The 21,511-nt window shown below is 44.7% G+C and overlaps 1 protein-coding gene across 1 annotated transcript in view; it reads left to right on the forward strand.

The window, feature by feature from the left end:
- The window catches only part of LOC147012837 (uncharacterized), a 39,440-nt gene extending 18,182 nt beyond the window's left edge, over nt 1–21,258 (forward strand). Inside the window, exons 5-7 of the mRNA XM_085854107.1 lie at nt 10,610–10,809; nt 17,335–17,560; nt 17,690–21,258. Coding sequence (XP_085710233.1) covers nt 10,610–10,809; nt 17,335–17,560; nt 17,690–17,874 — 611 coding nt within the window. The 3' untranslated portion in view covers nt 17,875–21,258. The remainder of the gene's footprint in view (nt 1–10,609; nt 10,810–17,334; nt 17,561–17,689) is intronic.
- The last annotated feature ends 253 nt before the right edge of the window (nt 21,259–21,511 follow it).

Consider the following 21,511-nt stretch of genomic DNA (forward strand, 5'->3'; position numbering starts at 1 on the left):
GCAGCCTATGTTGATCTCTGTAAAGCGTTCGATTCAGTGAATAGGGATGTCCTCTGGAGGATTCTTGGTCTTCGTGGGGTGCCACCGAAACTGATCGATCTGATGTCTGAACTCTACTCTGGTACTGAGAGTGCTGTGAAGTGTGGTGGTACCGCCTCTGACTTATTTCCAGTTGTTACTGGAGTTCGTCAGGGATGTGTACTTGCCCCCACACTTTTCAGCACTTGTATGGACTGGATTTTTGGGAGGATGTCGGAGAGATCAAGTTGCGGTGCATCGTTTGGCAATGTCAAGATCTCGGACCTTGATTTTGCAGATGATGCAGTCATCTTTGCGGAGACTTTAGACATCCTCTTGGGGGCCCTCGAGGTGCTGAATGAGGGAGTCGGAGCCGTTGGGATTACGGATTTCTTGGGTCAAAACAAAGATCCAGGCTTTCGGTGACATCTTGGATGCTGCTGTCCTGTCTGTGTCTGTTTGTGGTGAGGATGTTGAGGTCGTGGATAGATTCACTTACCTTGGCAGTGATATTCATGTCTCCGCAGGTTGTGAGCCGGAGGTCAATAGACGTCTGGGTCGGGCCTGGGGAGAGTCATGGCTTCACTGGATCATGGGGTGTGGCGCTGCCGGTACCTGTGCGGGAGGACGAAAGTCCGAGTCTTCAGGTCCTTGGTACTTCCAGTCTTGCTCTATGGGTGCGAGACTTGGACTTTGACCAAGGATCTGAGACGGAGACTTAATTCCTTTGGTACCAGGTCTCTTCGGAGAATCCTTGGCTATCGCTGGTCGGATTTTGTGTCCAACGAGCGGTTGCTGAGAGAGACTCGGATGAGATTTGTTACCTGCATAGTCCGTGAGCGTCAGCTGCGGCTGTATGGACATGTGGCTCGCTTTCCTGACGCTGATCCTGCTCACCAGATTCTCTCAGCGAGGGAGTCTCATGAGTGGAGGAGGCCAGTGGGCCGACCACGTTCCTCATGGTTGCAGCAGGTTGACCATCATCTCAAGGAGATGGGGATGGGCCTGGCATCTGCCTGGGGGATGGCCAGACGGAGGCCCCTGGAGTACCGGCGGAAAGTGGACGCAGCGACGCGCTGTTCTGGCACATGCTCACATACCTGACCTGACCTGATGGAGGCGGTTTATTTATTTATAACCCAAACATGGCGGTTCTAATCGCTCTACCGCAAACGGGACGAGGAAGGTGGCACGAGTCACTTTTCACTGAGTTGATGTTTATTTGTTTTTATTATTAACCAGAAATAACAAGACTCGGCAAGAAGAGGGATCCGGGGCGATTCGACGGGATGGTGTGGGATCGGGCGTGGGGAAAAACACACAATTCCAATGAATATACAATTCTCAAACCCTCTAAGGCGCCAAGTACACACACACACACACACACACACACACACACACACACACACACACACACACACACACACACACACACACACACACACACACACACACACACACACACACACACACACACACACACACACACACACACACACAACGTAGCTACTTCTGGTGGTCAGGCTGGACCGTGGTGTGGACGCAACTCTCCCTGGATCAGCGTCGGACGAGCTGGCCTTGCTTTCGTCAGGGGGGGGGCAGGAGAAACCGTGGTGCTGTCGACCTCCTGGTCTTGGCCCAAGTCCGCTCACAGCCGCCAGGGAACCACTTCTGGCGCCAAATTGCGAGCAGGAGAGGGAGGCAGGTCCGCCCGCCGTTCGACCCCATACTCCGAGTCAGCAGAACCCCAGAGCCAACCAAGGTGAGGCACGAGGCTCAGCAAGGCTCCAAGACACGATGAAGAACACGATCGAATCAGCCCAACAACAAGTACGCTTCCCGCGCAACAGCCTCCACACCAAAAAAACACGATCTTTTTGTCCCGATCTTCTTCCTCTTCCTTTTCCTTTTCCTTTTCCTTTTCCTTTTCCTTTTCCTTTTCCTTTTCCTTTTCCTTTTCCTTTTCCTTTTCCTTTTCCTTTTCCTTTTCCTTTTCGACCCCGAACAGAACCTTTTTATCCTCCCGTCCTCGTCACTTCCAATCGAGCCATTTTATTGGCCCACCGCTGTCACCTTCCGCCAATCGTGATCACGGGGCGGAGCCATCCGCAGCCCTGTCCTGTGACGTCACGGCCAGCCTCCAGGGACTACTAAAAGGGCTTTACGCAGACACACTTACCCTATCCCGTATCCCTATCTAATTATGTGACAATTATCATTTCCCCCTTGAAGAAATGAACATTTACTAGACAACTTATCACCACTGAATTGCTACTTATTACATCAAGATCCTGGTAAACTCGAACAGTATGGCATACCTAATTAAACATCCTAATTACCCTTTGAATGCATACCCCCCCCCCCCCCGCTCAAACGTAACAATATATATATATATATATATATATATATATATATATATGTGTATATATATATATATATATATATATATATATATATGTATATATATATATATATGTGTATATATATATATATATATATATATAGACCCATTCACATCTCTCACCAGTGAATGGAGGGAACAGCCAATCAGCTCTCACCTGAATCGACTAAACCCAGGGGGTGAGGATGATATAAATAATTAACACCAACCACACTCCTCTCGCTGAAGCTGCTGCATAAAGCAACCCAAGAAGGCCTACACAAGGTAAGCGCTTTGCTGTTTCAAACCCTTCCTGGAGTTCCTCCACAGCTTTCGGCCTCCACAGGGTAAGTTTTTATTATTATTTTTATATATACCATATCGAGGCTCATGTGAGAGCTAATACACAGAAATATATAACAAGGCAGGAGATAAGAGGGGTGGGAAAGGGAAGCACAAAATAGTGGAGAACAGAGACAATAAGAGATCTCTGGAAGGTTGAGGGATGGGGAGGGCACACAGGGTAAACAAGATGGTACTACAGGGACTTTCAGGAAGGAAAACAGGGAACTTGAAGGAGGTGGGTTTGGGGTGGATTAACGGGGTTTTTTTTGGGTTTTTTTTGTATACCTTGATCGAGGCTCGTATGAGAGCTAACACACAACTCACAGCAAGGAGGCATGAGACAAGAGGGGCGGGAGTGGAAGGGACAAAACAGTGGGGAACAGACACATTAGGTGAACTGTGGAAGGGAGAGGGATGGGGATGGGATGGGGAACATGGCGAAGAGAAGATGGACATTACAGGGACATTCAGGAAGGAAAGCAGGGGAATTGAAGGAAGTGGGCTTGGGTGGATTATCGGGGGTAGAAAAGATCGAGGATTTGGATGGGGGAAGATAAGAGGTGGTGGTGAACAGCTGTTTTGAAAGCCTGGAGGGAAGAATGGGAAAGAATAGAGTGAGGAAGTTTATTCCAAAGGCGGGAAAAAAGAGGAATGAAAGAGTGAGGATGAGCAGTGATTCGTGATTTTGGTAGTTTTACCAGAAGGGGGTTGTTGGCGGACCTTGAGCGCCCTGTGGAAATGTGGTGGGGACAAATCGCAGAGAGAGCAGGGGGCAAGGCTGGAGAGGAGTCGGTAGAAGACAGAAAGACCACCGACCAACCTGCGGTGATTGAGTGAGAGGCCCAAAGACTCAGCTTCATTGCGGGAGATGCCGATGATCTTAAATGCCCAGGTTTCGACAGCGTGAAGCCGAGAAAGGTGGGAGGCAGGAGCACCAGCCCAGAGGGGAGAGCAGTACTCCATCAGGCTACGGACAAAAGCTTTGTAAGTGGTCAGGAGCTCAAGAGGGCCGAGGAAGGACTTTGCATGACGGAGGATTCCCAGTCGGCGACTGGCTTTTGAGGCGAGGTTGGAAATGTGACTTTCCCAGGAAAGGTCATGGCAGATAGTGAGACCCAGAAGCTTGAAAGAAAAGACTTCTTCCAGAGGATTGTTGAGAAAGTGGATGGGGGTGTTTTCTAAACGGTCCTTTCGAAGAGACATAGTGAGAGTGTGAGATTTGTCTTGATTGAAAGACATGTTCCACGTGTTGGACCAGTTTGTGATTTTATCTAGATCTGCAGTGAGCGAAGAAGCTGCTGCTTGCCGGTCTGAGGGATGACAGATGGTACGGCAGAAGGTGGAGTCATCAGCAAAGAGATATAGAGGAATTTCCAGAGTCTGAGAGATCATTGATGAAAACCACTTAAAGAACCGGTCCCAGAACGCTACCTTGAGGAACTCCAGCCTGCACAGGAAGAGGGGATGAAAGAACTCCATTTAGGGCTACACGTTGACTGCGACAGGAGAGGAAGTCTGCGAGCCATGAGTGGAGATGGCCTTGAATACCATGGGAAGAGAGTTTGGTGAGTAGTGCTTGGTGCCAGACTGTGTCAAAAGCACGTGATATGTCCAGGGATACGGCTCGGATTTCCTCTCTGGCATTGAGGACCTCCATCCATTGATGGGAGAGCAGAAGCAGCATATCCAGGGTAGAGTGAGCTTGTCTGAAACCAAATTGATGATTGGAAATCAAGCCATTGGAGAAGAGGAAGGATTTCATGTCTGAAGCGATGATGGATTCCATAACCTTGCTGATGATTGGGAGAAGGCTGATTGGTCTGTAGTTACAGGGATCTGTTTTTGCACCTTTTTTATGCAGGGCAGTGATGTTAGCAGATTTCCAAGCAGATGGCAGATGACCTTGGGCAAATGAGAGGGTGAATAGAACAGAGAGTGGGTGAGCAAGAGCAGAAGAGCAGGCTTTGAGGACACTTGGGCTGATGCCGTCTGGACCGGTTGCAGAATCTGACTCGAGGTTTGAAAGCAAGCTCTCCACCTTGTCAGGAGAAAAGGATACAGAGTCTAGGGACAGTTGGGTGCGACTGGGTAAAGTGGGTAGAGATAGTGATGGGTTTAGGACACAAGATTTAGCTGCAAACACCGAGTTTAGACATTCAGCTTTATCACGTGTGGAATCAGCAGTGCTGCCATTTGAGGTAAGGGAGGGGATGGAGGGGGGACATACACCAGAAACAGATTTGATTAAACGCCACCAGATTTTGAGGAGGGAGAGAGGTTTGAGAGTTCAGACTTGAGATGAGAAATATGTTGTTTTCTGGCTCTCCTGAGGGTAGATACACACTTGTTCCGAGCTTTGTGGAAAGAACTGAGATTGCCCTCAGTTGGGTTTGCTTTCCATGAGGCAAAGGCAAGTTGTTTCAGGACAACTGCCTCGTCACAAGCTTCAGTAAACCAAGGGTGGGAGGAAGGGTAGGACAACTGAACACGAGAGGGGATAAATCTGTGCATGAGGGAGAGCAAGTTTCTTTGAAAGAATTCCCAGGATGAGTTGATGTTTGAGAAAGTAGTGATAGGAGACCAGTCTGTAAGTTTGGCTGCTCGGAGACCCTGCCAGTCGGCTTGAATGAAATGCCAGACTCGACGGCGGTGAGGTGGTTCTCTGATAACAGCCAGAGAGATGTCCACTTTAACAAGGACGTGGTCAGAAGAACCAATTGGAGCGAAGGAAGAGCAGCAGATATTGTCAGGGAAATTTGTCAAAATCAGATCCAGAAGAGATGGAGTACGATTGGTTGAGATCCGGGTCGGGAAGTTGACCGATTGAGTCAGTCCCAATGAGTCGCAGAAAGCTTTTGCTGAGGTGCCATGGCTGGTGAGAGAGGTACCCACACCTAGCCAACTGGCGTGATGACAATTGAAGCCACCACATAAGAGGAAGAGAGAGTTTGGATGAGAAGATAGAAGATGGTCCATGTTTTCGGATAGTGAGGTGTAGATGGAGTCATCACTGTTCGGTGGACGGTATAGTACACATATAAACATGAGGTGGGAGTGGAGGGGAAGCCAAAGCCAGAGGTATTCCTGGGCGTGTGGGGGAGTGAGAGCAGTGCATGGAGAGTGAGGAATAGAGTCTTTGATGAAGAGAGCAACACCTCCACCAGGACGAGGCTCAGGTCTGTCATACCGTAAGAGGGAGTAACCAGGGAGAGATACTTGGGAGTCAGACACGTCTTGGGGGAGGAAAGTTTCTGTTAGGCAGATAATGTCTGGTTTGTCAGTGGCAACCTGTATGGAAAGATCTGAAAGGCTTGAGCGAAGGCCCCGGATATTTGAGGTTCACAGTTTTAATAAAGAGGTAGGGGAGGAGGCTTTGGGTGCAGGAGGTGGAGGGGGAGGGTAGGACAAGGGACGAGGGGGGGAGGTAAGGAGGGTTGTTGAAAGAGTGTGGGGTATTGCAGAATAGCGAGGGGAGGGGGCCGAACAGGCTCTGTGGTGCTGGGGGAGAGGGGGGACAAGAGACAAGGAAGAAGGCAGTTGAGGATTTGAGGAGGTAGAGTGAAGAGATGGAGGTGAGAGGGCAGTAGAGGGAGGCAGCTTGGTGGATGAGAGGGGGGGCAACTTAGAGAAGGAAGAGTGAGGGGGATGAAAGGTGGGAGAAAGGTGAGGGGGGAATTTTTGAGAGAGGTGAGAGGGAGGCTTGGAGGGAGAAGAGTGGGATGGTTGCTTTGAGAGTGAGAGTGAGGGGTGAGGGGGCTGAGTTGGCACTGAAGTTGGAAAAAAAGAATGGTTGATGGAAAGCGAGCATCCATGGCAAACTGTGGTTTTTAAAAGTTTTAGGTCAGAGATGCGATTTAACACAATTCTTGATGGATGCAATGAAGGCGAATTCAGAGCATGGAGAGAAGAAGCGCTGTAATAGTTGGATTTTTTTAGGCAAGGAATGAAGGAGAGGTCGAAATGAGAGCAGTCTGTAAAAATAGCAGAAGAGTAGTGCATTGTGAAACAGTAAAGAGTACCACATGTGTGAGAGAGGAAGATGAAGCATTATAAGATAGTTTTTGTTTTTAATATTAATGTATGAGAGAGTTCAACAGATTCGGTCATGGAAGTGTAGAAAAAAATCGAGGAAGAAGACGAGGAGGAAGTTAAGAGGAAGAAGAAGAAGCAGAATCGGGAGAAGGTGAGCGTGTTGTTGTTGTTCTTGGGTATATATATTTTTTTATTATTATTATTTTTTTTTTTGAGATAAGAAAGAGATTAGTTGGGAGAATGGGGGATGTTTGGAAAGTGGGGAGGATGAAAATTGAAGGTAATGGAGAGGATAGAAATTGAAGGTAATGGGGAGAAAAAAATAAATAAATAAATAAAACGATCGAACACCGAGTGGAACCGGTAGGCCTCAAGCCTAGGCCTAGGCCTCAAACACCAGGTAAGAACGTCGACAAAAATACTCACAAAATAGCACGATTTTTGAAACAAAACCGAACTAGGAACATACAGTAACATGTAGGTGAGAAAATTAAACGGTTAAAACGGGACAAATAACAACCGGAAACTTAACGTTGAGAACGTCAGCAGAGATCCCTGAAGGAGACCTCTCGTCGCTCCAAAAACGGAACCAAAACCCCTTCAAGATTTTGGATGGGGAAAGAAATGAGATGGAGATGAACAGCTGCTTTGAAGACCTGGAGGGAGGAGTTTGATTGAAGAGAGTGTAGGAGTTTGTTCCAGAGGTGGGAAAAAAGAGGAATGAAAGAGTGAAGGTGAGCAGTGATTCGTGATTTTGGTAGTTTCACCAGAAGGGGGTTTTTGGTGGACCTTGAGTGCTCTGGGAAAATATAGGGGGAACAGATCACAGACAGAGCAGGGGGGGGGGCAAGGCCAGAGAGGAGCCAGTGGAAGACAAAAAGCAACGATCTGCCTCCACTAGGAGAGTGAGAGATCCAAAAACTCGGCTTCATCACGGGAGATACCAATGATCTTAAAAGCCTTGATTTCCACAGCTTGAAGTCGAGAAAGGTGTGAGGCAGGAGCACCGCCTCAGTGGGTGGGGGGTGGGGGCGTATTCCATCAGACTGCAGATGAAAGCTTTGTAAGTGGATAGAAGCTCAGATGTGCCAAGGAAGGACTTTGCACGATGGAGGATGCCCAGTTGGAGACTGACTTTGGTGACCAGCTTGGATATGTGGCTTTCCCAGGAATGATTATGGCAGATAGTGAGAGCCAAAAGCTTGAATTAAAGGACTTCTTCAAGTGAATTGTTGAGAAAGTAGATGTGGGGGGGGGGGGGGGTCCAGATGGTTCTTTGAGAGAGATATCTTGAGAGTGTGAGATTTGTCAGGATTGAAGGACATGTTCCAAGTGTTGGACAAGCTTGTGATTTTATCCAGATCTGCAGAGAATGAAGAGGCTGCTGTTTGCTGAGCTGAGGGATGGCAGAGGGTGAAGTCATCAGAAAAGAGAATTTTCCAGAGAGTCAGAGAGCTCAATGATGAAAACCAGAACAAGAACAGGGCCCAGAACGCTACCTTGAGGATCTCCAGCCTGGACAGGAAGAAGGGAAGGGAGAACGCCATTTAGGGCCACATGTTGGCTGTGACAGGAGAAGGAAGTCTGTGAGCCAAGAGTGGAGATGTTCTTGGATACCATAGGAAGAGAGTTTGGTGAGCATGGCAGGGTGCCAGACCATATCAAAAGCACACGATATGTCTCGGGAGATGGCTTTGATTTCATGTCTGGAATTGAGGATCTCCATGTATTGTTGCGAAAGCAGAAGTAGCATGTCCAGGGTTGAGTGACCTGGTCTATATCCAAATTGATGGTGGGAAATCAGGCCATTGGAGAAGAGGAAGGATTTGATGTTGGAAGCGATGATTAATTCCTTGATCTTGCTGATGATTTGGAGCAGGCTGATTGGTCTGTAGTTGCAGGGATCAGTTTTTGCACCTTTTTCATGCAGAGCTGAAAAGTTTGCTGATTTCCAAGCAGATTGCAGATGACCTTGAGTAAATGAGAGGATGAATAGAACAGAGAGAGGGTGAGCAAGAGCATCAGAGCAGGTTTTCAGGCCATGAGGGCTGATGCCCTTTTTACTGGTTGCAGAATCTGAGTCGGGGTTTGACAGCAAGCTCTCCACCTTATCAGGAGAAAAGGACAAAGAGTCCAGGAACAGCTTGGTGCGACTATGCAAGGTGGGTACAGAAAGCGATGGGTTTGGGACACATTTTGGAAGCAAATACAGAGTTTTGACATTCAGCCTTTTCACATGCAGTGTCAGCTGTGCAGCCATTTGAGGGAAGTGAGGGGATGGAGGGTGAACATACACCAGAAACGGACTTAACTAGACGCCACCAGGATTTGAAGGAGGGAGATAGGTTTGAGAGTTCATCCTTGAGATGAGAAAGATGTTGTTTTCTGGCTCTCCTCAGGGTAGACACACACTTGTTTCGAACTTTGTGGAAGGAACTGAGATTACCTTCAGTAAGATTTGCCTTCCATGAGGTGACACCAAGTTGTTTCAGGACAATGCCTTGCCAAAAGTTTCAGTGTACCAAGCGCGTGAGGAAGGGTAGAACAACTGAAGACGAGATGGGATGAGAGAGAGAGAGAGAGATAGAGATATATATATATATTTTTTTTTTTTGAAAAAATTCCCAGGATGAGTTGATGGCTGCTTGAAGACCCTGCCAGTCGGCTTGAGTGAAATGTTGGTGACAATTTGTTATAAAAGTTAAACGTGCTCATTTAAAGTGTTCATAAAGTGTTATAAAAGTTGAACATGCAGGTTAAAGTGTTCAATCTCATTTTTCTCTCCAGGACTTCAAGACAATAGCTCACCACAATCTCTGGTTCACTTATGATCTTCTTCACTCATTATCACCCTCCCCAAGTCCACTTGTTTTCGTGTTTCAAGGAATCAGCAACCCCCCCACCCCCATGCACACCTCCTGACTCACTCCTCCTTTTATTATTGTCCCATAGCTGCTTCTTCCTCAGTGTTCCCCTCCACTGAGTTTGTGTCTGTATACAGCTTGCTCACCCCCTTCCCCCACCCACCTCATCCTCAGGGTCTTCCTCCCGTATTTTGTACACAAGATCAAGGCTCATGGAAAAGCTAGTACTATGAACTAAATGAGAACAAAAGGTACAGTCGAGAGAGATTTGTGAGTGTGGGGGGGGGGGGGAGTTGAAGAGGGAGACTTGGATAAACTATGCATGGATGGAGGAATGATAGGTAGGAAAGGATGCATGGGGGTAGACGAGATGGATGCATAAGTAAACTCCCAGGACGGAAAACTGGACACCTGGACACCATTCCTTTCCAGGTTATTGTGCTTTCTCTACCCTTCCCGCCTTTTTTGTGTTTTTGTGAAGTATCGATTTTGTATTAATATGGTTTGGTTTGTATTTATTCTCATTGGAAGGATAAGTTAGTAACACCTTTCATGTCTGATTCCTACAACTAGGTCTTATTTTCAATTAAAAATTTTAACATCTAAAGATAAAGGTAAATGAAGATTGACACATATTACAAATGGAATCAGCACACTCAAATTATGTTAGTGAAATTTTTTCCAGGTTTTCCCCAAAATGATTCGAGGGTCCTGTTTTCTGGAAAATCCACCAACTATCCCTCCATTGTATCCTGAAACTACTGCTTATGTGTTTCCCCACTTTACACTTTTTCTTTTGTGTGTTCATATTGGATTAAAGACCAAAAGGATTTTATTTTCTCCCAACGTCTAGCATTACTCCAAGACATCACCAGATGAAGCAAGTCAATGCACCAATCTCCTCTAGTTTTCTCTGTTCATTTTAAAACCTGTTGTTCCTCTTCTTTTCTAATCTCTCAATCCTCACCAGGTTGCCACCTTAAAGTCTTGACCGCATTGAACAAGCTCAGACAGCTACAAGAGCTGGACATCCGTGACAATCCGATACATCCTTTGACAGTGCTGCAGCAGATCACTTGTATCGATCTTTCATGGCGCCTTGTGCTGCTGGCCGGCGAGCGGCTCGGGCCTAGCCAATGCCGCTGCTGGAACGACAGCCTTGCCAATGCGGTGAGTTACGGCAAAGGTGTGCAGATTCGAAGTGAGACAATGTCAACAAGGGAGTCGATAATTGACCTTGTCATGGCATTGGCAGATAAATTTTAAGGCAGAAAATGATTTGTGGAATTGAACAATTACGTTTAAAAAGGAAAACTATAACAAAAACAACTACATACAGCACACTGAACTACGTACATCCTCTTACCCAAAACTCAGCACCAGAGCAATTTGGTTTATTCTTCTTCCTTTCTTCCTTTTGTAAGGGGTGATGCCGAATGGTACCAAGCTTCTGCCCTGCTTTGAACACGATACTCTTCCACTTCCCTCTGTCCTCAGTCAACTCTCTCCACTCTCCAAGCACCCCTACCTTACGGATATCCCTTCTCACACAATCCTCCCATCGCAACTGCGGTCTACCTCTTTTCCTCCAACCTTGCTCCCTCAAGCTATCCACTTTGCTGTTCTCTCTTCCCCCATCCATAACACATGACCTGCTCACTTCTTACCAATCTCTTCATCAAACTTACTCACACACCAATCTCCTCTCGCGGTTCATCCAATCTCTTTCTATCAACCCTCTTCACTCCCGCAGTCTGCCTGAACCAGTTTTTCTCGCAGACCTGCAGCCTCTGTTGTTGTTTCTCTGTCAATGCCACCATCTCCAGACCATAAAGGTAGGCCGGCGTTACACAAGACACCAGAAATTTGCCCTTCAATTTCCTTGATATTTTTCTGTCTGCCATCAATCCCTCCACCCTCATCCATGCATTTTCACCTACCTGTATCCTCCTCTGCACCTATGTCTGCGAACTACCATCCCCAGTCACTGTTCCCCCCAGATACTCGGACCCAGCGGTGGTCATTTATTTATACGATTTGGGGGAAGGGGGACCGGGCATTGCGAGGACTTGTCATATGAGATCTTAGAGCCAATGCCACCAAAAGCAAGAACAAAACGGTGCAAGGGGTGTATGGACGGATGTTGTCGTTACTGCTGTGACAAACAAGATACACAAAATGCACATGACATACAATGTATATGTAAAGTTCACCTTCCCTTGGATGTATGCAGTGTGTTTACTCCATGTTAAAATCCCCCAAATGTGTTGCGGCAGGTCCTGGTGATGAATTCTTGTTATCCCCTGTAAGTCTACTTCATTTAGCCGATCTTTATGTACGTGGCATATTGCCGCTGAATTTAACCGCAGTTGCCCCACGGTGTTTCAGAGCCAGGTTTTCAGCCGACGCAGACAACTGAATGAGTGGTCTGCTCGATTGGAAGTAACAGGGCAAACGCGCAGTAGCCAGTAAAGTTTCTCCACCTGGTAGAAAAGATGCCTCATATCAGGTGACATGGTAAGTAAGTGCTCCACAAACATCAAACAGTTTCAGGGTGGAAATTCTGATGGAATATTTTCAACTGGATTGGAAGTGCTTCTCGGTCGAGTTTCAGGATACATCCTGAGACAATTGTTAAACACTTCAGAAGTTAACAGCATTGTTTCCAAATACTGATATACAGTCAATACAATAGTTGATGCTGTGTTCAGTAGCTCATCATCTGCTGAAGGGTAGTGTCTACAATTGCAAAGAATGCTCATCTGCAGTGCTCCTTTGGACTGTTGGCATGGTAACTTGGAGAGGCACCATAGCAACTTCATGGGGTCCAGCTTGTGAAGTTCAATTTTGTGGTTTACAAGAGCAACGCTTGAAGAAAATTCCTCTTCAGTTTGCAGACTCATAAGTGCATTATTGACAGTTTTCACATTGTCGAGCATCCCTGATATGGTTTGCTTTTCAGCCTGCAAAGTTTTGTTGAACTCATGGAAAGATCCTGTGACATCCATCGCAACTCGTAGACCCAGATATGTCACCCCTAAGCTGAATTTCACATCGAGGGATTGTGCTTTTGCTGATGACTTTTGCTGAGTTACTTGACTCAACCATCTCATGCAGGCTTTTCAAAACAGCCTCACAGTTATTGTTGACTGAAGATACAGCAGTCAGTCGACGCAGCCATTATGTTGGGTAAAGTGGCTTTATCTTTGCTTTTGATGGGAAGTTAGTTTCTGCGCTCATCACTGAAAACATGTGATTATATTTTCCACTTGTTCTGCACAAGTTCACAAGTTCCTGCACCAACTATGATACTGCGTTGAATTCCGTGAGAGAACGGTGTCTGCACTTCTTCCACGCACTCATGGGAAGTAAATTTTGTTGAGTGTTCAAGCCACTGCTTCAAATCATCATCTTCAGCTTGAAGCTTGAGCAGTTGCTGGAGGTTGCCCTCGCTCTCTAAATGTCCACGGTTTGCTAAACGAAAAGATCACTGATGAAGTGGATGTCACATCTTTCATTCATTCAACAATGACCTTTCTTCCACGCAGATTCACTGCAACGAAACAAAATTCACTGATAAGTTCCACGTTCGAGACGCACAGGTCAGCATGGCTTTCGGCGATGCATGTTAATCATAAAGCCAAAGGCACCAAATTACTCATTAAATTGACAAATGAGACTGTCGAGTCAGCAAGCCTGGGATGGCGGGAGGGCGAACCAATAAAAATACTGGACCAATGAAAACATGGAACCAATGAAAATACGGAACCAATGAAAATATGGAACCAATGAAAATATGGAACCAATGAAAATATGGAACCAATGAAAATATGGAGCCATTGAAAATACAGAACCAATGAAAATACGGAACCAATGAAAATACGGAAACAATGAAAATACGGAAACAATGAAAATACGGAAACAATGAAAATACTGAACCATTGAAAATACGGAGCCAATGAAAATACGGAGCCATTGAAAATACGGAACCAATGAAAATACAGAAACAATGAAAATACTGAACCAATGAAAATACTGAACCAATGAAAACACGGAAACAATGAAAACACGGAACTAATGAAAATAAGGAAACAATGAAAACATGGAACCAATGAAAATACGGATCCAATGAAAATACTGAACCATTGATAATACTGAACCAATGAATATACAGAACCAATGAAAATACGGAACCATTGAAAATACGGAACCAATGAAAATACGGAAACAATGAAAATACGGAAACAATGAAAATACGGAACCAATGAAAATACGGAACCAATGAAAATACGGAACCAATGAAAATATGGAACCAATGAAAATACGGAACCAATGAAAATATGGAACTAATGAAAATATGGAACCAATGAAAATATGGAACCAATGAAAATATGGAACCAATGAAAATACGGAGCCATTGAAAATACGGAAACAATGAAAATACGGAAACAATGAAAATACGGAAACAATGAAAATACTGAACCATTGAAAATACGGAGCCAATGAAAATACGGAGCCATTGAAAATACGGAACCAATGAAAATACAGAAACAATGAAAATACTGAACCAATGAAAATACAGAAACAATGAAAATACTGAACCAATGAAAATACTGAACCAATGAAAATACGGAAACAATGAAAACATGGAACCAATGAAAATACGGATCCAATGAAAATACTGAACCATTGATAATACTGAACCAATGAATATACAGAACCAATGAAAATACGGAACCATTGAAAATACGGAACCAATGAAAACACGGAACCAATGAAAATACGGATCCAATGAAAATACTGAACCATTGATAATACTGAACCAATGAAAATACTGAACCAATGAAAATACAGAACCAACTAGATGGTATTCATGAATACTTACCCCATGCAGTCTTGAGAAGGACTTGGTGGGAGCAGGGTCACTGAGAGGTGAGGGGCACAGGTGGGGTAACTACCCCAGGGCTCAGACCTAAAAGGAGCCTGTAATTATTCCTTCAATTTTTTGTTTCATATAATGATTGTTTGTGATGATAAAACACCCGGTTTTTTCTGCTTTATTTTGTGTATTCCTCCAAGCCACTTCGGGTGATGATCTGACACGCCATTGCCATGGACAGTGACACCCTTCATTGTAAAATAAACTACTGTGGGATCAATTTACATTATTGCAATCGTAGAAATGACATAAATGAACACAGGAGTGTTGGCCACACCCCATCCTGATGAAGCATATTAAACAAATCTGTATGTCGAAATAAGTGAATAACACCCTAATTTCCCTTAAACACGGCATGTGTTTCTGATGACGAAAATACGGAAACCTCCGTATCGGTTGTCAAATTTTTTTGAAGGGGTCCAGATGAAGGGGTCCCGTCACAATATTGCCCTGGAGCCCATCATGGCTCTCGGTGGCTGTGAGTGCAATCCAATCAACTCTTCTGGTGGCAAATTTGTAATTGCATCGATCGACACTTCCTTAGGTAAACATACTTGGCAAGTTAGAGTTGACAAAAAACGGGTTAGTAGGAATCAAAACCGGGTTAGTTCGTTAGCTAGTTATTTATTTATTTGTTTGTTTGTTTGTTAATTTATTTAACATGATCAGAAGTGATACTGCATGTGGAAATCCTGGAGGATGGTGACGTGACCTTCGGTGAGTGACGTCACAGCCAATTGACTGGAGGGATACATTGCGTATTTGTTGCAGGTTGCTCCAGAGGGTGTGTGTGTGTTCCATTACGAATCAGCTTGCAGAACACTTGCCGCCAAGTGGCTTAAGCACTCAAGTAAGCACTCCAACGAAACACTGGCTGCTTGATAACTAAACACATGCCTCCAGGGATGTGTTCCATTATCAATAAGCTTGCTATCGCTTGCCAAGCCAGACATTCTTTGACTGTGTCGAATGGAATGCTTGCTTGAGTGCTTAAGCCAGTTGGCGAATGCTCCATGTGAAACCTGGTAACTGAAGCACACATCCGAGGTCTATCAGTCTGTGTCTACATCAATCTGTGTCTCAATCCTTGCGAGTGGAATGGAAGCGAAGCATTGTGATTTTCAAAAATTCATCGAACTTTCCATCCAAAAAAGTATTGAATGATACTAAAACGGGTCAAACCTGTGAAATGCGGGTCACTTGCCATCTATGGGTAAATGTGTACAAATTATAGTTTGAAATTTTTTAATGAATGCTCAATATGCACAATATCAAATGGACATGTAACATGCGGTAAAGTTTCAGTTTCCTCCGGTAAACGGTTTTCGATGTACGCTCTTCACAAAATGCAGACGCATACGTATGTACATTTATAGATGTACTCGACCGATTGCTTAACCTCGCTTCTTGCTTCGCGGAAATGGGCTCATGAAGCATTGTACGGAACCAACGATGTACGGATTGCAAAATGCGACGGGAAAGCACAGCAAAGCACATCAAATCAACAGTTAATTGAATGCCGAGATTAGTAAATTCATGGTCTTCTGTAGCATTGGATATTTGTAATCATTCCAACCTCCAGCCTCGGCATCGCTCCCTCTCCATGAGCTTGTACGGGATTTTCGCCCATTCCTGCTTTCAATATTTCCTCGTGAGCGGCACAGACAGAAGGTGCATCAAGTCTTGCTTCATCCAAGCTTGCAGGTTTCGAGAAACATTGAAATCCGTCCACTCTTGAAATCTGCTTCAAATAATGAAGCAACTACTTTATGTTGAATTGTGGACGCCGAAGTACAGTCGTGTAGTTAATTTATGAAGATCAGAAATAGGATGGATCCTAGAACACTGCTTTGGGGCACTCCAGCCTTGACATGGAGAGGAGATGAAAGGGTGGAGTTGCTCTTGGATGCCATTGGCAGAGAGTTTGGAGAGTAAGGTGGGATGACAGACTGTATCGAAAGCTCAACATATATCTGGAAAGACGATCCTGATCTCATGTCTGACATTGAGGGACTTCATCCATTGGTGGCAGAGTAAGAGCACCATGTCCAAGGTGGACTGACCTGGACTGAATCCAAATTGGTGATCTGAGATGAGGCCGTTGGAGAAAAGGAACCAGATTACGTCCTTTGTGGTAATTTGGAAAACTTTTTTTGTGGTTTTTCTTCTATCATTTGGGGAAATCTACATAAGGAGAAAATACTTGTTGGAGCAGGGGTAAGGGAGAAATCTGCATTTCAATTGGCTGTCTCCACCATGTTTGGGTGATGTCTCGCGATCCCTGGATCCCTACGCACACGGGCCTTGGTTCAAATGAAGACGAAAAATCGTTTTCAAAATATTTATGGCACACATCTTGTCCCATCCCTTTCCTCTTACGATTGCCACTCATGGGTTAGTAAGATTTCATTCTTTCTTAGAACAGAAGGGAAATAACAGCTGGTATTGGGATCGGAAAATGTCCCATGTGCCCCTTCGGGGAATCGCTGTCGAGAATGAAGCTAAACAAAAGGCTGTGTTGGTTGTTTTTTTTTTTAATTATTCTTTTTTTGTGTGTTGTCCAAGATAATAATAGTCCTCACAATTTAAATTGAAGTTGCTCGTTTGTAAACCACATGGCTCTAATGTACGTCGGTCTGCCGATGATGCCATTTTCTGCAATGTCTTTGATGTTGGCTTGTTGTATTTTTTTATTGAGCATTGATACTGCAATTGTAAGGACTCGCATCCTATTTGTCCTTGTGTTTTGTTTGCAGCCACAGCAGTTGAAACAGCATCTTCTTTTAATATGTGACAATACGTGTGAGGACATGAGTGGGACCCGTTGCTTCATGACGAAGCAGAGCTGGTCCTATGATCTCTCTCGCTGCAGAGACACTGGGATAAGCCGACGTGTCATGCAGCCCGATTTGCCACCACGGCGCATCATTCACCCACCCGCAATTACACGGATATCAGATCAACCTACTACTAGCATCATTTGTAAGCAGTTATGATTTGTTACAACGCCATTTATTGATAAATGTTGTACATTTGTGTTGTTATTTTAACGAACATTATATTAATGCCACATTGAATAACGTGATGTTTCTGTGCTGACTTGCCTCCCAGGTGCTCTGACTTCATTGGTGGCTCTACTTATCACCGCTGGAGTTCTGTTCACACTGGCCAGGTGCCATTGCCAAATTATGCAGGCAAGTTCCAAGAATCCGAGCATGACTTTCCTGCAGGAAAATAGCAACTCCTCCGGGAGAGCAGTCTCCACATGTCAGGTCCCGCCGTCGATCCTGATTTAACGTACACAATCTGGAAGATGTTCCTTTGCCTTGCGATTCATTTCACGAATACTGGAGCTCACACCGACAGGGAGGGGATGGTAGTTTAGCAATTCTTTGTGATTCCTCGTGATTTCTAATTTGCCAGTTTTATAGATTGTGATTATTATTAATTAATTATTATTATTAGAAATTGTTAAGTCTGTAGTTCTGATTCAGAGGATGATTGAAACTCACTCATATTCATTGTTTATGCCAACTATTATCAAAGGGTATATTAATGGAAATCCCAAGCGATGGCAAATTGCGCTTTTCAATTATGTATTTAGCTCTTATTTTATTTTGGTAATTCTGTATGAGATGTTTTAAAATAACTCCATGTGGCTGAGATGTTGATTAATCGCCAGAGTGATTGAATTACTTACAAAATGAAGCACCATTATAATTATTATTTTAAGACATTGACCATAATTAAGGCTATAAAAGCTTTAAAAAAACTTTTTTTTAAACAATTAAGTGTGGGGAAAATCATTGAGAAACATGTCATACTTTCTTAAATCCCACCTGCCCTGACCTATCTAAGCCACACCTGTCCACATTGTTATGTTTATGGGGTACATGGCAGTCAATGGTTATGAGGCCTTCGCACTGTTTGTGTTTGAGTAGCTTACAGGACTTTTGAACCATGTATTAAGGACATGTGTTAGGGATCATTGTGTGGCGTATGGCTCAGAGAGGGACGGGACGAGCCTTGTCTATTTCAGATTAGTCAGGGTAAGATTGTCTTGTAGGTTCGTTGTGATTCTGTGCCATCTGTCCTGGGCCAATACAATTATTCTAGTAATAGGCGTCCACAGCCATCCACAGCCATCTCAATTTTTCACCTTTATTTGCTTTTACAGTTCGTTTTCTCCGAAACCGCTTGAACAATCGACACAAAACTTTCAACATAGGAGCGTCTACCCACGAAGAATGTTCTCATAAAGTTACATGATGATTGGATGGAAAATGTGGCCTACCTTCCAAAAAAAATCTGTTATCTGTAGGCACGGGTCGTTTCACATATCGGGAATAATCGGCCTCAACCTCGGCATAATTATTGATTATTTCTCAAAGGCTGTGTGTCCATCGAGTTCCCACCATCTTTCCTGCTCTGATGATTCGGTTTATTGATTGATAACCCCCTGAAGGCATTGATTGGGGAGTTGCTTCATTATAATTGAAGCACCATTAGACTGCATTCTGAATAGGATGTGACATAATGTGCTTGCTATCGCCTCGTCCAACTTTCGTTGTGGGATTATAATTCCCAGAATGTACATTTAACACCTGAATTGCCAAACACCCACTATCTTATTAATGTAAATGGTGTTTACTCACAATGCAATAAACTCGAAATGAAATCCTTCAGGTTTGTATTCTAAGGTTTTCTCTGTCTCTGTCTCTGTCTCTGTCTGTCTCTCTGTCTCTCTGTCTCTGTCTCTCTCTCTCTCTCTCTCTCTCTCTCTCTCTCTCTCTCTCTCTCTCTCTCTCTCTCTCTCTCTCTCTCTCTCTCGCTCTCTCTCTCTCTCTCTCTCTCTCTCTCTCTCTCTCTCTCTCTCTCTCTCTCTCTCTCTCTCTCTCTCTCTCTCTCTCTCTCTCTCTCTCTCTCTCTCTGTTGGATTCGCTATATATGCTAGATATCCCTTATTGTCGGGTTTTCCGTGTGTGTGTGTCTGCAATGCGAGGCTCCACAGCACGAACCAGCGAACCAATTTCGATGAAACTTTGCCAACAGGTGCCATATGGGGTGGGAATGTGCACGTTTGAATTTCGTTGCTGTGCAGCGGCCGAAAAACTGCGTACAGTATTTTCAATACTTGTCCTTCAGTTTTGAATGTAGAGAAACGAGACTTCGGAATTAAACACTTCGAGATATTTAGAAAATTTTACTCGAGCCGATTTTTGATTGAGGTTTTATTTTTCAAATGGTCGTCCTTCAAAAATCGGGTGTCCATTCACCGTCATTTTTATGAGGGGCTTTAGAAAGTGGGCGGAGCTTCGGGAAAGTGGACGTGGTTGATGAAAAGTGGGAGTGGCGTAGGTAAGTGGGAGTGGTGTAGGAAAGTGGGCGTGGCTTATGTAAAATGGGCGTGGCTTATGAAAAATATTGTGTGGCTGAGGAGGTGTGGTCAAACAAGAGCATTGAGAGAAGTTTATCGGGGTGTGTGTGTGTGTGTGTGTGTGTGTGTGTGTGTGTGTGTGTGTGTGTGTGTGTGTGTGTGTGTGTGTGTCTGCCTGCAACGCGAGGCTCCACAGCACAAACCAGCAAACCGATTATTTTTCAAATGGTAGTCCTTCAAAAATAGGGTGTCTATTTACCGTCATTTTTTATGAGTGCCAGTTGGCAAAATACACAATAGGAAAAATCTTGCCAGGCAGAGGAACAATTATATGTGAACCAATACGTCTTGGCAATGAATCTTCGTCGGTAGATCGGTCAGAATGAAAATCATCGTGTCCAGCGCTTCGATCCTAGCGAATCCCTCGTCGCCTACCGGCTTGTCTCTGTCTCTCTGTCTCCTCTCTCTCTCTCTCTCTCTCTCTCTCTCTCTCTCTCTCTCTCTCTCTCTCTCTCTCTCTCTCTCTCTCTCTCTCTCTCTCTCTCTCTCTCTCTCTCTCTCTCTCTCTCGTCACAAGTTACTTAATTGGAGTTATCTTTCATTCTATGCCTGGTGTTGGCTTAATGGTTCGGGTGGTGGGCTTGGGATCCAAGGATCCTGAGTTCAAATCCCCCTTGGCTGTTGAATTAATACCAGGTGGGGTTGACTGCCTGTCATCCTTCTGAGGTCAGCAAAATGAGTGCCAGCTTGCTGGTATCCTGTGTCGGAGTGGCGTCCCGTCCAGGACTATGTCCAAGAGCCAAGGAGACTACTTAGGCAACACCAACGCTCCGCACAGAGTGTGGTCCCAATGGATGGATGGATGTTTCATTCTGGATTTTATAGATCCTTTTGCATGATCAGATCACACCATATAGGATATGCAATTGATTACGGGCAAACGTGATAACAACCATAACTGGCCTGTAGACGTTGTGCTTTGTCTTTTCTCCAAAACATTTGCATTGAGAACAATAAGCGTTCCACATCATTGTGACCGTTATTGTTTTGTAACGGACAATGATGATTGGGTATAATGGCGTGGTGTGTCCTGGAAGCAAGAGGGTAATTGCTTGCTCTGGAATCCGGAGTTGAATTCTGGAGCTTCCTTTTACAAAGTGTGTATTGTGGGGTGGATGACACCACGGCAATTCAGGTGTTAATGCACACGTGATTAGAGCAATTTGATGGTCATGCACACCTCCATAAAGACATTGTGCTTGCAGGGAAAGCTTTGATGTACCAATAAAATCACAAAAATGAATCTGTGGTGTTCTTATTATTCCACCTAGGTGCAAGTGGCATCATTTTCTGGGTGCAGAGGTGTGCTGCTGATGCAGTGCCCCTTATAGTTCAGAGCAGGAATTTGTAATTTGTTTAGGGTGCCAGAGATAACCTGTTTGTACTTCATGAAGGACACCATAGGATCTTAACATCCACCAACTAATGCTGCCAGACAGGACACCCAGCTCAACATCCATCCAGTTTATAGCTCGGTCAGGATTTGAACCCAGGCC

This window comes from Eptatretus burgeri, chromosome 14, assembly GCF_056783735.1.
Source record: "Eptatretus burgeri isolate ZD-2024b chromosome 14, Ebu_testis_v1, whole genome shotgun sequence".
Classification (NCBI taxonomy): domain Eukaryota; kingdom Metazoa; phylum Chordata; class Myxini; order Myxiniformes; family Myxinidae; genus Eptatretus; species Eptatretus burgeri.